Genomic DNA, 14,393 nt, shown 5'->3' with positions numbered 1-14,393 from the left:
TGATCCTCTCTCCCAGTCCTTTGCACTAACGCTTGGATCACGGCTAGGGGATCAGACTCTAACAGTCTGGCTGCCTAGCACCGGCAGGGCATGTGGGTGACCTATATTATGAAAGGGTAGGTAACAGGCTGCAACAGATGCCACTGATAAATTATGAGCGAGTACAAGCAGACGTTCATCCCTCCCCCATGCTCTCCCTGAGGACTGCTGGTAAAGTCCCTTTCCAGCGCTGAATTGCTCTAGCCTTTATCGGAAAACCACCAGTGCAAGGGAGGGCATGGAGGACATTTAAAGATTATCCTTTTTCCCCCCTTTTCGTGTTGCTTTTAGGATTCCTGTTTTATTGCCATCGCCCATAATGGAAGGGGATGGTGGTATCCCAGAGCCCAGTGCTTAAAGCACGTTGGTCTGTATCTGTTCTTCCATCAGTGCTCGGAGGGCAAGAGTCTGCACACAGAGGGCAGGGAGATGCATCAGCCACGTCATCTGATGACAGCAACTGGAAGTTGTAACTTGGCTGATGAATCCTAGCAGGGAGTTGTACTCTCCTGCAGTACCACGCGAGGGTTTAGATGGCGTGGACAAGGTGCCCATTCTTGGTCCCTCAACAGACCTAGGTCGGTCAAGCAAATTATTGGCCATGAGAGCTCACCTTGAACCTCTCTGTGTCAGCAGCAGCTCCCCGTTTGTTGTTTATCTGGACTGCAAAAGAAGCACCCAGACGTGGCAGCCAGGCTCAGCAGCGCTGCAGAAACGCACAGCGTGTGTCACTGCCCCAAGTGAGCCTGGAAGCTAAATAGCTGGGGGCTTCACTTCCAAAGCTTGCTGATTTATGAACACGTGTGCTCGGGATTTATTAGTGTTGCGCTGTCACAATCAATGGAAAGCACATTGTAAATTCGCACCAGAAACCCAGCTGCACAAGAAACAGTGCCATCTGACTTGCAGCGATCGATCACAGCAAAGCAAAACACCTCACACAGAAAGCTGTAAAGTAAGTACAAAGCATGCAAAACCCACTCAGCCTGGTAAGGGAAGCTGCCACATTCCTGACTCGGTGTGAATAAACCCCACCCTATTCCCTGCGATGTGAAGGGGTCGAAAAGCTTCTGATCTTTGAAATGACAATGTGTAGGCACCTCTGAAATGCAAATGTGGTTGGTGTTAAAAAAAACCCACAACACTCCCTCCCCAAACGCTGCCAAGAAAGGTCAACTTCATCCCCATTTCATGTAGGGGTAAACTGTGCTAGAAGTAAAAATGACTGCTGAATTTGGCTGTCTGAAATATCAGCTGCCCAGCCCTTGATACTTCATCGTGGGCTCCCATCAGTTCCCAGCTCGAGATTTTCAGAGCTGCCAAGTGCGGTGCCTGCACGGAATCACATGAGCCTGAGAATGCTCTCCTATCCTGCAGGAATGTGTAGGGCTTAGCAAAGCTACACAAAATAAAGGAGTTTTGACAGGGCTTCCCCAAAGCTGCCTGTCTGGGCTGCACCGAAATTGGGAGAGGAGCCAGGTGTCTTGATTCCTCACCCCATGCCAATAATTGGGATGCAAATAATGCAAACATTATTTGCATCCCAAGTCTCCCTGGCCAACGTGCAATAACAAGTCTGGGAAAGGTCAGAGGGGCTGGAAATCCCAAGAGCATCCATCCTCCTGGAAGCCTCTGAGCAAGCAGGGAGCATCGCAGGGGGTAGCACTGGTGGGAAAGACCCAGACTGCTGCGGAGAAGTGGGATTCCTTGGGAGGCTGTGCAAGCAGGTGGGGAGACCGGGAGATCCAAGGCGAGAGTGACAGGAAAGTCCCAGCACAGCGAGAGCGCGGCATATGGAGGAGGCCCGGAGCAGCAGCAGGAGGAGAGCTGAGGGGGCAGTTGAGAGGAAGAAATCCAGCCATGTGTGTGCCAGCATCTTCTGAGTACTGCTGAACGCGACAGACCACGTGCCTGCTTCCTTCAGCAACACGGAGGCAGATGAGAAGGGAAGCGGGAGTGGGAGGGGGGCTCAGAGGAGAGACACGTGAGCTGGCTGCCCAGTTTCCTCCTCTTTTTTTTTTTTTTTTTTTTTTTTTTTTTTTTTTTTTTTTTTGCCACAGAGCCATGTTTTTGTTCTTCTCACGCTGTTGGCAGAAATTGATAACCAAGCGGGATGTGGAGGGGGGGGGGGTTCTGCATGAAGGCTGAGATAACATTTTCTGATCCAGCCGGGAACAGTTGGCTGTGGGTGGTGGCTTGTCACCAGCTCTGCCAGTTCTAATCCAGATCCCAGTTTTTCTCTGCGCTGCGAAGAGCCCTCTCTACAACTTTAATTTCCTACAGGGGTTAATCCCGTGGCCAGTGGTAGCTCAGACCCTTAATCCTTCCACGCCGCCCTTGGCAGAAGGACCGTGGCCACTCCCAACTCAGCACATCGGAGGGAGGCACAGTTGGGCTCCCAGCCCCTCTCCTACACCCCACGAGCATCCCTCATCCCGCTGGCATTTAAAATGCCTCCCCCCCTTCCTGCCAAGCCTCCCCAGCGGCTGGGTGCTGGGTGGGTGGCGTGCCCCAGGGACAGGCTGCGGGAGAGGAGGCGGCTCGGTGGGAGAATCCCTGCTCGGTGCTGCTCATCTCCCTCCCCGCCCCACACGCAGATCCCTTTCACACTTCTTAGCTGGGTGGTGCTTGGGAACCAAAATTCATCTCTTTCTTGCGTGGATTTTTTTTTTCTGGCTTGTGTTCAGGAAGGAGAGTATGGGCCCATGTTTGCCAAGGGCTCTCCGAGGGTTCAGAAATCTTGAGATGACCCAGAGCTCTCCTCAGATCTCTTATTAGGGTCAAAGGGTCCATAACAGATCCATAACAGGGAAGGTATCAGCCTGTCTGAGGTGAGAGATGCATTTACATGCTCTGAGTAGTACATGAAGGTATGTCAATTTAACAGCCAGGTAGGAAAATACAGCTTTCATTACCAAGTAGCTCTCCATTCACAGCCGTGTCCTTGGAGAGACAGGCATCTGTCCCCCTGTACAGCCAAAGTGCCAAATCAGAGGTCTTCCAGATCGATGCCAAGACACCTGCTAACACTTATTTGGAGCAAAGTGCTCCAAACATCGGCCTTTCTCCTCCTGCTTCCGAGTTCCTACGGTCAGGTGAGGCTCTGCAAGCCACCAGCATGCAGTGTCCCTCACCCACTGACCTGCTGCCATTCCTGTCTGCAGTCGCCCAGGAGCTGCTTTTGCCTTTTTTCCTACACTCTGTGCCGAAATGTGTCAGGCCCCCGAGCACTGCCCTTCCTGGTGCTTGACTCTTGTTACTTCTCCCTCTGGGAGCTGAGGTGGTGCCCGGTGGGGAAGCCAAGGTGGTGCAGGATGGCTGCCACCCCGGTGAGTTGCATAGCTCTGTTTCCCTTGGTTGCCACCGCGGCCCCAGCACCGTGGTGCTGCCTGTCAGAGGGCTGGGAGCTCCTCTCCCCCTACCCCACCATCCTCCATCACCTTCCCAGAGCACCCACGAGGGGCATCCCTGAAAGGTCCCTGCAATCTGCACAGGGTCCAGCGTGCTGCCCGCAGCTCCAGGGGTGCCCGAGGCTCGCTGGGACACGCTTGGGCTCTGTGCCAGCCGGGAACACTGCCCACAGCTCGGCGAGATGTGGTGACAGCTCTCACAGCCCAGCCAGGAGCCTCGGCTGCGTCTGGGCCAGCACACCCATCACAGCCCCGTGCTGCAGGGCCTGCTGAGCCTGGGCAATGTCTTCAGAGCAAGCGACGCGTGATACTAGGGCCAGCAATGAAGATGTGGTAACAAACAAGGCTATTTTTGTATGGTCACCATAAGATACTGAACCCCAGCTGGCAGCTGGCCACAGTCTGCACATTCCTAATTTTGCGGGTGCCCAGCACGAGACCCTAGGGGCCATTTTGCAGAACTGCTGAGTGCTCACAGCTGCTTTCCAAAATGCTGGCAGCCCAGCCAGCAAACTGGTACTGGTCTGAAGGAATTAGTGGCACTGAGAGCCAAGAGGCCCCGCGCTCGAGTCCTGCACCTGCTGCTCCTTCGCGGGCTGGCGAGGGGAGAAGCCTCTCTCCCCTTCCGCAGCAAGGCAAACAAGCCTCTTGCCTCAGCAGCCTCACAAATTCTCCATCATCTGGGATGCAGCTACAGCAGCGAGCATCTTCAGAGCACCACGAGACGCTGCACGCTGATGTATTGCCCGCGGGGCTGGGATGACAGGCGGTAAACAAACAGAAGAGGCACGCGCTTCGGCACCAAAAAGATAACCACCCCCCTGCTGCACCCCCTGAGCACCGCCGTGCCCTGAATGATCAGCCCCGTGAAAATAAGGAGAGATCAAACCAGTCAGGGCTGCAGCCCTGCCCCGAATCCTGACATTTCCTAACTTTCAAGTGCTGGTTTTTGCAGCGGGAATAAACCCATATTTTATGTAAACCCACACTTCACAGGTAAAAGGAGCCACTTTCCCTTCAGCCTATCCAGCCTGCATGTGAGCTGGTGTATGGAAAGAAATGCTGCTTCTTGCTAATGGGGCCACACAAAGCATTTTTGTCAGCCAGCAAAGCCCCGGCAGGACCCAGGTATGCATCACGAAGTGTTTTGGTGCTGGAGAGCCTGCAGCAGGGACAGAAGCAGCCCAGGGTGCTGGCTCCAGCTCCTCGTGTCGTGCTGCCAGGAGCATCCCAGTATGGTCATCCGAATTCCTGCTCCAGCCACCCGGCACTGGGACAGATGTCAAGCACTGTGAGCAGCTGCTCCTAACCAAAGATGGCAAGCGAGGGAAGCTGCTTGGGCCCTCTTTTAAATCCGCAACAGGCTCCGAAGACCTGCCCAGAAATACCCTGCCGTGGGCTCGAGCCTTTCCCCTGCTGTCCCATGCTCACATACCCAGCCTCTGCCTCTCTCTGGGTGCATCCACCCAGTTGCCTTCGTGCCCCTGTGCTGCTGCTGGATCTCCCCTCCTTGCCGTGCTGGGGTGGCACTCCTGCCTCCAGCAGGCTGCTCTGCTTCTGGAGAGCTTCGAGAGCCCTGCGTCAGGGTTAGGAAAGCCACAGGATGGGCAGGGAGCTGGATGGAGACACCCGAGCTGTGAGTACACCTTGCTAGCATGTGGCACTCGCTTGGCTGGAGGCAAGGGTGAAGCTCTGATCCGGTGCAAGACTTACATAAGAGGGCTTCCCCCCTCCCTCCCTGCAAACCGCCCCTCTGCTGAGGTTTGCCATCATCCCTCCGAGAGGACAAGCCGCACCAAGAGAGGCAGCACTGCTGTCTGACGGGGAGACAACTCCCTCCAGCCTTGTGCTCATGTGGAATAAATTCCCTTGCAAATGTTGTTTGCCCCGAGCGCTTAGCAGAAGAGCCTCCCCCCGAAACAGACCCAAGTGGCAAAGCTGAGAGGAGAAACGCTCCGTGACCACGGCAAGGCACCCCCTCCTCACCGCTGCTAGAAACAGCCCCTGCTTCGTGACCAGTCCCTCCGTGCTCCCTTCCTAGCATGTCAAAACGAGGTCTCCGTTTCTCTCGCCATCCTTCGCTGGCGGATCAGGCACAGACACAGAGCGGTGCTGTGCCCCGCTGCCTGCAGCTGGCAGCAGGGATGCGCTGGGCTTGGCACCTCGGCTCTACCTGACGCTGCACCTTGTGGCCCTGGGGCCTGGCTCCTCAGCCGTGAGCAGCGAGCACCAGGCATCCCCTCTGCCTGGCCCAGGGCTGATTTTACACATCCCCCTCAATCAGAACAAGATGCAGTGGCAGCAATGAGCTGGGCAGGGTGCCCCGTGCGGGGTGGATGTGTGCACGTGTCCGTGCACGCGTGGTGTGCAGGCACAGACACACACCCTAACGCTCGCGGAGATGCTCCCCGCCTCAGCCAAAATCTGTAGGAGGCTCCACGTCAGCTCCTTCGGGATGGATGCAGCTCTCCTGCTTTTCTCCCAGGCAGATCTGCCCTCTGTGGCAACACTGGGAAAGGCTGCGAAGTTTCCCTGTGCTGCATTTCCCCCCCTTCCTCCCGAAAGTTCAGAAATCACACGCTCAGCCTGCGGGGATTCTGGAAGCAGCGTGGGGACTTATTTTTGGCTCCGCTTGTGATAGGGCAGCCTTCCCTTCGTGTCCTGTGCTGATGTCTGTGAGCCTCGGCTGTGAAATTGTACCTGCATGCACACACATGCACACTCACACGGATGCACACCCCCTCACCCCAACACCTGTTTTCTGACCGCTGGACCCGTCACCTATGCAGTTTTCTCCCCATCCCCTTCTCCATTTTAGGTTGCTCTTACCGAGACGGCTGAGACCTAAATGACACTCAGCCGAGCCACCGCAGCTCGGGTGAGCAGCACCCTCTGTGCTGGACCCACAGCACCGAGGGGGGGACACAAAAAGCAGGGCTCACGGGGACCTGCCGGGTACCCGCTGACCGCAGCACATTGCATGTGCTGCACCCGAGCTGCCAGAGCCCCGGCGAGGGATGCCGGTGCCATTCATAACAGGGGGAAGTTGCTTCCAGCTGCCCACCCTGGAACTGGACTGGGACCAGTACCGGCAGCCTCGGGAGGACCACTGCCCTTCGGCCTCACACTCAGGACCTCGCAGACCTCCCCGGGGAGGCTGCTGGCTCCCCGTGGGCAGCCCCCTGCTCTCACTGGGGTGGAAACACGGCGGGGAGACGGCGCTACTTACCGTGCCCGGGCTGCGACGGAGCCTCCTGTGAGACGGGCAGCTCTTCCAGCGAACCCTGTACAATCCCAAAGCCAAATCCAGCAGCAAGTCCCCGGCGAGCTGAGCTCTCGGAGGGCTCTAGTTGGCACGAGCCCGCTGGCTCGCTGGCCAGCCGGCCGGCCCACGCAGGGGGCCCAGGAGCTGCGCGCTCGGGGGGCGGCGTGGGCCAGGGGCCGTAATCCCCTGTAAATAATAAATAGGGGGAAAGAGGAGGCGAGCGAGAGGCAGGAGCGGCTGAGCGCAGGGCAGCGGTGGCCGGGGGGACATCTGTGACAGCCGCGGTGTGCACCCAGGGTGCCCAGGCATCACCCCGCCAGGCGGGCAGGGTCCGATCCCCAACGGGCAGGGGAAGGGGCCGGGGAGGTCTTCATCTCCCTCAGCCCATCCTGGGGAAGCAGCGGTCGCTTGCCTTCAGCCTCTCCATCTCCCTCCTCCCCCCCTTGCTCCCTTCCCTCTCCCGCTGACCGGAGGGGTCGAGGGGATCGAGGGGGGCGAGGAGGTGCTGGGGAGGGGGGAGCTGCCCCAGCCCCTCGCCGGGCAGATTGCTCCCAGGCGCTGAGGCTGGAGAGGAGCCGCCGAGCCGAGCCGGACTGCCTCCTCCCCGCCTCCCTCCTGATGTGATGGCTGCTCACAATGAGCCCGGAGAGAAAGGCGGGCGAAGGGATGCGCCGCCGTGTCTGCCGCGTGTCCTACAGGGACGGGGAACCCTGCAGGGGAGGAAGCGTGGGGCGTTTGGAGCGGGACCCCCTTCCCATCCCTGCCCCGGAGGCATGGCGCATCTCACGGGGACCTCAGCCCAGCGGGCTGCATGCACCCTGCCCCGGCTGCTGTAGCACCTCCGCGCTTGGATGGAGCACATCCCGGCCTGGGGATTCAGGGAGAACTTGAGGGATGCTGGCAGGGAGCAGGGAATATTGGTAGGGAGGGGAACAGGTGAGAGAGGGGAGCGTTTACACCTGTGCTGCGCTCCCCTGGGTGTGCTGCTCAGCCACGATGCCTCACTGCAGTGCCAGGGGCATCCCCTGCCCGCTGGTGAAGGGGCACAGGAGGGACCCCAGTGGAAGCCACGGCCTCTGCGAGGTGTCCCTGCTCTCCTTCAGGATCCCGCAGCCTGCCCTGACGAACTCAGACCCCTCGCTTGCCTTTCTGCTGCTGGCTGAGGACCTCGGTAGCCAGCGTTTGCAAGAATTATTGCTTTGCCAAGCCACTTCAGCTGCCTCTCCTGCGTGGCTCAGTAGCAGAGACAGGCTGCCTCAGATTTCAGATTTTTGCTATTTTTAATGTCTTGAAGTTGTTTTTTAAGGCACATCTTTACAGGGCTTCTGAGACTGAGAGGGGTAGCCCCACTGCCGGCTTGAGCAGGAAAAGGGGAATGTTTCAGAGACAGGGAGCAGGGAATGCAAATGACAAGTGCCGGTGGGGCCGTGCTGCTGCTCTGGCACGTCCTTTCATTGGCGCCGCAGCTCTTATTTAAACATCCACAAAAACAGGTTTATGAATGGCAAGGCACATCTTGATAAGCGGGCCGCAGGGTGTCATCTTGCAACTCTTTGTTACGCCTCTGTGCGATGCAGCAGGCCGGAGAATTCAATCTTGAGGAACGCTCCTTGTGAGGACAGCGTATGGATAATCAAAGAGACGAGGCAGGGAAGGCAGGCAGGACGAGAGACAAGCAGAGGATGAGCTAATGAGGCAGACGTGCTCGTCGGAGGCACGAGCAGGTGGAGGGGAGGCTGTTCTCGCCGGGCGACCCCGCAGGAAGGCGGCTGCGGCAGTGCGGCGGGTGGCACTGGCTGGGAAGCCGTGCACAGGTCTGGGTAGCTCGTCTGTGTGATGTAGTGACAGATCTGTATGCAAGGCACGCAGCACAGCTTGGCCTCGTGTTTCCTTGCCTTGCTGGGGAGCTACAGTTGCACAGGTCGTTTGCACAGTAGTGGGAATGAAACGATCAGCCGTGGTCTCCTCTTTGTGGCCACTGTTGTGCGGCGCACCGGGGCCACTCATAATTTCATGGAGCCGTGGTGCCAGAAGGAGCGTGGGGCAATCCTTCTGCCACGGTTCCCTCTGACAGGTGTTGTCCAGGTGAACTTGACTGCACGTCAGAACAGCCCCCGGCTTTGCTTTCAAGGACCCTTCAGAGAGAGCAGTGACACGAGGAGCATGGATGTTGGAAAGGATCGTGGTGAATTTATTTAAAGCTAGGTACAAAATTAGATGCCGTGCACCTTGGTGGTCTCAGCAGCATCAGCACCATGTCGTGGACTGCTGCTTTGTGAGAGCACCGTGCCGAGCTGTGATAGCCCCGCTGGAGATGGTGAATCTTCACCAGGGCTGGACTTTCTCCTTTTGTTTGGTTCCTGGAAACAGCTACAGATGAATCTCAAGTGAGCATTGTGTCTCGTCCAGTCGGTGCCCCGTGGGGCTTAGGGCAAGGCAGCTGTATGCAATAATTCCCCCACTCACAGGCAGTCAGACCCATCCTACAGCAGGGAGAGCTGGATAAGAAGCATGCCAGTGACTGGGATTTCGTAAGACATGCCAGCCATGGGAACGTGACAGGAAGGACACCGACACCAGTACCAAAGGCAGGGCTGCTGCACCATGGCTGCGATCCTGGCCGGTGCCAGGAAACCTGCAGAAACCAGCGACGCTTCATCCGCCGAGCACTGCTGGCTGTGAAAACAGGCTCAAACCTCTCCTTGCTGTGCCTCCTCTTCTCCCTCACTGCCACTGCATTTGCTATTTCGAGGTCCTGCTCGAGGCTGTAATTCCTGCAAAGCTCTTTGATTCACCTAGCTGACACGCAGCCCTGTTGTTCCCCATCACCGCTCCGGGATGCGCACGACTGCCCTGGTTATGAGCTGTGCTTGCAGGCAGCCGACCCAGGGATTTGCTGTGTTATTCGGCCAGGGAGACCCTGCGCGGCTCCTGCTGGTGTGGAGCTGTGCCTTGCCTCGAGAGCACGATGCTGGGAATAGAAGAGAAATTAAGCCGAGAAATTAGGACACTCTTCATTAAGAAACACATGCACTTTTTCGTAGAGGAGCGTGCAGGAGGCTGGATGGGGGGCCTGAGCGGCTCCAGCCATCAAGGGGCATTGATACTTTTGTGCTTTCGGAGTGGCTTTAGAGCAGCCTAAATCACTGCGGTCTGCCCTTGAGACAGGCGGGTTTTCGAACCCCTTCCTCACTCTGCCCTACTTTTGTCTGATTGACACCGGGTTGTGTGGATGAGCCTGGGATGAGCCAAAAAGTCAGTTCTGGCTGGACAAATCCACAAAATACGAAGATGAAAGCTCCCATGCTCTCTCTTTTGTTGTGTGTTTTTTGGGGGTTGGTTTTTTTCGGATGATTTTTAGGAGGGGGAAGGGTGCGGGGGTGTTGCTGATGCTGTTAATGTGTTTGTAGCTCCGTCGTGTTCAGTGGGAGGGAGGTGTCAGCACCTGGGTACAGTCGGTGCCCGCTTCCCCCTCGCCTTGCCAAACCTCTGACTCTCACCTGGCAGCCTGACTCACTGCTGACTCGGAAGCAGGTCGCAATCGCAGCTCCGTCCCATTACTTCGAGCAAATCTTTGCCCCTCCTTTCCTAACTCGTGTTTGTCTTTCCCTCTCTCTCTTGCCCCTTTCATTTCCCGTAGCGGTGGGTGTGCAAATCAAGCTGGAGTTACTCCAACGCAAGTTTTGGGCGGCCATGCAACAGGTAGGAGCACCAGCGGTCACTGTCGATGCTGTGTTACATCACGTGCGGTGCCATTTTGGTGAGGGAGGGCTGCAGTGAAACTCATATTAAAAGATCTCTCAAGTAGATTAGTCGGAAGTCACACGTTTCCCTAATCCTTCGGTGGCACAAATGCTGCGTGAGCTGGGAGCCTGCTCCACAAAAGCTGTGCCGACGGCGTCAGCATCCTGGCCTGGCATTAGCTCCGCTGCATACGAGGCATTTAATTGTGGAAATATGCTTGTGCTCGGTCAGCCTTCCAGAAACCTCATGGAAATCTGAAATTTTGGGCACACGGGGGAAAAAAAAAAAAATCTACTGCCTTCTTTTATCATCTTGGTAATGGTAACGAAATGCTGCTAGCTTGCCAAAATAAAAATGATTTGCTCCGGGGATAAACTCTCAGTGCTGTGCTAATTTTGAATGCTTGCTGGACCACGAGACGTGGAATAATTACAGCAGCCCCCTGGTCTGAGAGGCAGGAAAGGTGAAGCACTGTCCTGTTACCACCCGGGGGCTTTCCCCAAAGGTTTTGGTTTTGGGTGTGGGTAGGAGTGGAGCAGCACAGGGCAGAAGCAGCTCTCGGTGATCAGGAGAGGGAAGTGCCAGCAGATGGGGGCTGTGCAGGCACGGGAGCAGGAGGATGCTCCCAGGGGCAGAGCATCCAGCGTGGTGGCAGGAGGAGGCAGCCTGGCAGGAGGGAGGCAGAGGGACCTCACGTAAACACCACCTGAGCTACAAGACTTCCTTTTTAGCTTAAATATAAAAATCCCCTGTGGGCCATGCCCAGGCAGCTCTCACACAAACACACGCACAGGCTTGTTTCAGGTGTTAATTGAAACGGGGGATGCTTATTAGAGGAGCTGAAAGGAGGCTGGTGTGCCAAGTGCCTGCATGCCGTGGTCCTGAGAGGTGTTCATATGAAAAAATCCCTTGCCTGGCTTCCTAGGACGTGGCTGCAGCCTGACAGGGGGTGACTAACAGATTTTGTTTCCTCTCTCCCGCTGCCACACGTGCCGTGCCGTGCTGCTCTGGATGTCCACACTGCGCCCCCATCCCCAGCCCAATGACACCGATGTAAGTAGGCACAAGCTGGGACAGGGGCATCGCTTTGTGGTTGTGGGGTTGTGTGCCAGCACGGGGCAGGCACTGTCCCTTGATTACATTCACTGGAGGCAGCCCAAGCCTGTTGCAGGCTGTACGTGTGAACCCCCGGGGAGTTAATGCTGCCTCGTTGTGGCCATGTTTCTCTGCTCGACGAAGGAAGGACCCCACTGGGGATGAAGTCCAGAGCCACTGCTGTGTAAGGCTGTGCTTGCATCTGCGGGGCAGAGGGATGTGTTTTAACATCCTCCCTCCAGCCTCAAAGAGCAAGCTGGAGTACCAGCAGTACTGCAGACAGCCTTGACCATCACTGACCCTCCTTTGGAATCGAGCAGGGGGGATGGAAACCTGAAAACACCGAGTTTGTTCTGCAAAACTCGAAATGAGAAACAAAGCCTGGCTCAGAGTGACGGCTCTGTTGTGGTTTGAAATGGCAAATTCACCTCTTTGCATTCAGAATCCTCCAGAAGGGGGGCTGGGACTCCTGCGTGAGGGTTTTGCAGGAAGAAAGGACTGTGGGGGAGAGCAGGCAGGCTGTGCCACGCATCAGCATCCTCCCCTGACCCTGGGAAACCTCTGGCAGGAAGGGGACCCCATGTACAGAAACGGCAACACCGTGTGTCAGCTTCCTTTCCTCAGCTGCCAGGGAAAATAGCATTGGGAAATAACACAAAGAGACAGACACGGGCAGCCACCGCAAACCCAGAACAATTAGGAAATCAATGAGCACCTGAAGGGCTGTGTTACTCACCACTTAACCCCTCCTGTCCCCACCCGGTTCAGTGTTGTGAAACAGATGTCAAATCCGGTACCCAAATCCTAAATGAAACGAATGGACGGTGCCTGGGGCTGCACAAGCACCATTCACATCCTATTTTATCATTAGCTGTCCGGAGAATAAAGAAACCAGCAGCAACAACAGCAAAAAATCCCCGCCTGAGAGTAATCCTGATCTAAACGACCATGCCGTGTACTCAGACCAGATACTGGCAGCTGCTGAAATGCATGCTGTTTTCTTGCCAGAGCACAGTAACTTCTGCTAGCAGAGCCGGAGAGCTGGCTGCTGCCCCCATCCTTCCTTCCCAAGCACAGACACCGTGCACGGGCACTGCCTGGCCAACCTGGGGCTGCTTCTTGGCTTGCTCAAAATGCCAGCGAATTTGCAGGGCTTTTTACGGGGCGCTTTTGCTGAGCAGCCCCAAAGGGGAGCATGTAAGATGGGAGCACGCCATGATTCAATTCTGCTTTGTCTTTCCAGTGCAGTGCCTTGGATGGTGCCTGCCCACTGAGCTGCCAGGATGAGGTAAGTTTCCCAGATGTCTCCTCCATACCTGTGGTGGGCTGACTGACCACCTGCTCGCTGGAGGCCTTTTTCTCCCCAGACATCAGGTGTTGCCTCTCATCTCTCAAAACATTGCACTATTAGGGTAGGACCTCGTGCTGTTGAGACAAACCTGCAGCTTAGGTCTATCCCTAGAAGCAGTGTCAGCTGTGAGATGTCAGCTGAGCCCAGCAGTGACATGTGGACTCCAGCCAGGGACTCTAAGGAGAGTCCATCTCTTTTAAGGCGGGCCCACCAGTGTGCTGGTCTGCCAAAGAGACTGGCTGGCAGTGTGACACGTGTGCTGGACACCCCTCTTCGTATTTATGCCACTGCCCTGTATGTCTCAGGCATAGTCAGGACACGAGATGCCGTGCCCTTGATGGTGGGATCCCCAGAGAATTATCCTCCTGTGTTCATCTAGGGTCCTGATTTTTACTTGTGTGGCCTGAAGGTTTTCATCTAAATTCTGTGCCGCCATTTCCTGCTCCAAAAACAAAATCAAAAATGGTAAGACCAGAAGAGATGTTTATTTCATGAGTGTTTATAAAACTCTGAAATGTGAAGGTGGAAAATAGTTGATACTTTATTGTTAAAGAGGGGTGCTCTCCAAATGCCCTGTCACTGCCTGCAGGATGTCTCCCTAAATGTGTTTTGGCATTTGCTAGAGACCATCTCTGTCACAAACAGCTAAATACCTCAAAGTGGAGGCAGAGAGGGAAAAATCAACGGCCCTAAGGCTGTGTTAGCTGAGGGAAGGGGCGAGGCGTGGCAGTGCCGGGGCCGAGGCTGCAGACAGCAGCGCGCAGCGGAAGCCACCGCTGTGCCATCTCTGATGTGGCTTCTCTTTCATCTCCACAGGTTCTGAATTGCTTCCTCATTGATAATAATGGCTTTATACTCATTTCCAAAAGACCTGCAGAGGTAAGAGAGCATAAGAGAAGGAGGGGAGGGTACTCTGTGTGTTCCTGAATAACACAGCAGAGCTGGTGAAAACCAGTAAGGTGCACTGGTGTGACAGGTGGCCAGGCTACGATGAAACTCAGCTGCGTGGTGAGGGGACGCCTCCAGGCACGGCGACAGCACATCCTAGGTCAGGAAGGAGTTTGGGAGGAAATCAGAGTCCGCTCCCTCACTGCAGATGCTACTGAGGATGATCTGAGGCAGCCCCAGGGGGCAAGCACGACCTGAAAGGGACAGGGAGGGAAGCAGCACTTCTGAGCCCCAGTGAAGCTGGAACAGTCATTCTGCAGCCAAGGAAGTGGAGGGGATGGGAACGGTGAAATGCCAAAGGTGAAAGTGAAAATGGCATCATTTAAGCAAATTGGAAACAGGAGTACACCTAAAGAATTGGGGCATTTAGTGGACTCGTGGAGGTAAAATGAGCAAGGAATATTACTCAGAATATTAATAAAAATATGAGCAACAGAAGTTGCCTCCTTTTTTCCTGCTGCCAGTGCCTCCACGAGCAGTCCTGTAGTGCTAAAGGGGTGCAGTTTGTGACGAGACACCCTGTTAACCTTGGGCAAAATCA

At 55.9% G+C, this 14,393-nt stretch overlaps 1 protein-coding gene across 1 annotated transcript in view; it reads left to right on the top strand.

The window, feature by feature from the left end:
- CACNA2D4 (calcium voltage-gated channel auxiliary subunit alpha2delta 4) overlaps positions 1–14,393 on the top strand; it is a 112,329-nt gene that overhangs the window by 83,972 nt on the left and 13,964 nt on the right. The window contains exons 27-29 of the mRNA XM_032184094.1: positions 10,355–10,416; positions 12,797–12,841; positions 13,721–13,783. Of these exons, the coding sequence (XP_032039985.1) occupies positions 10,355–10,416; positions 12,797–12,841; positions 13,721–13,783 (170 nt within the window). The remainder of the gene's footprint in view (positions 1–10,354; positions 10,417–12,796; positions 12,842–13,720; positions 13,784–14,393) is intronic.

This window comes from Aythya fuligula, chromosome 1, assembly GCF_009819795.1.
Source record: "Aythya fuligula isolate bAytFul2 chromosome 1, bAytFul2.pri, whole genome shotgun sequence".
NCBI lineage: Eukaryota > Metazoa > Chordata > Aves > Anseriformes > Anatidae > Aythya > Aythya fuligula.
Note: the sequence above shows the minus strand (reverse complement) of the source record. Positions and strands in the feature narration are given on the sequence as shown.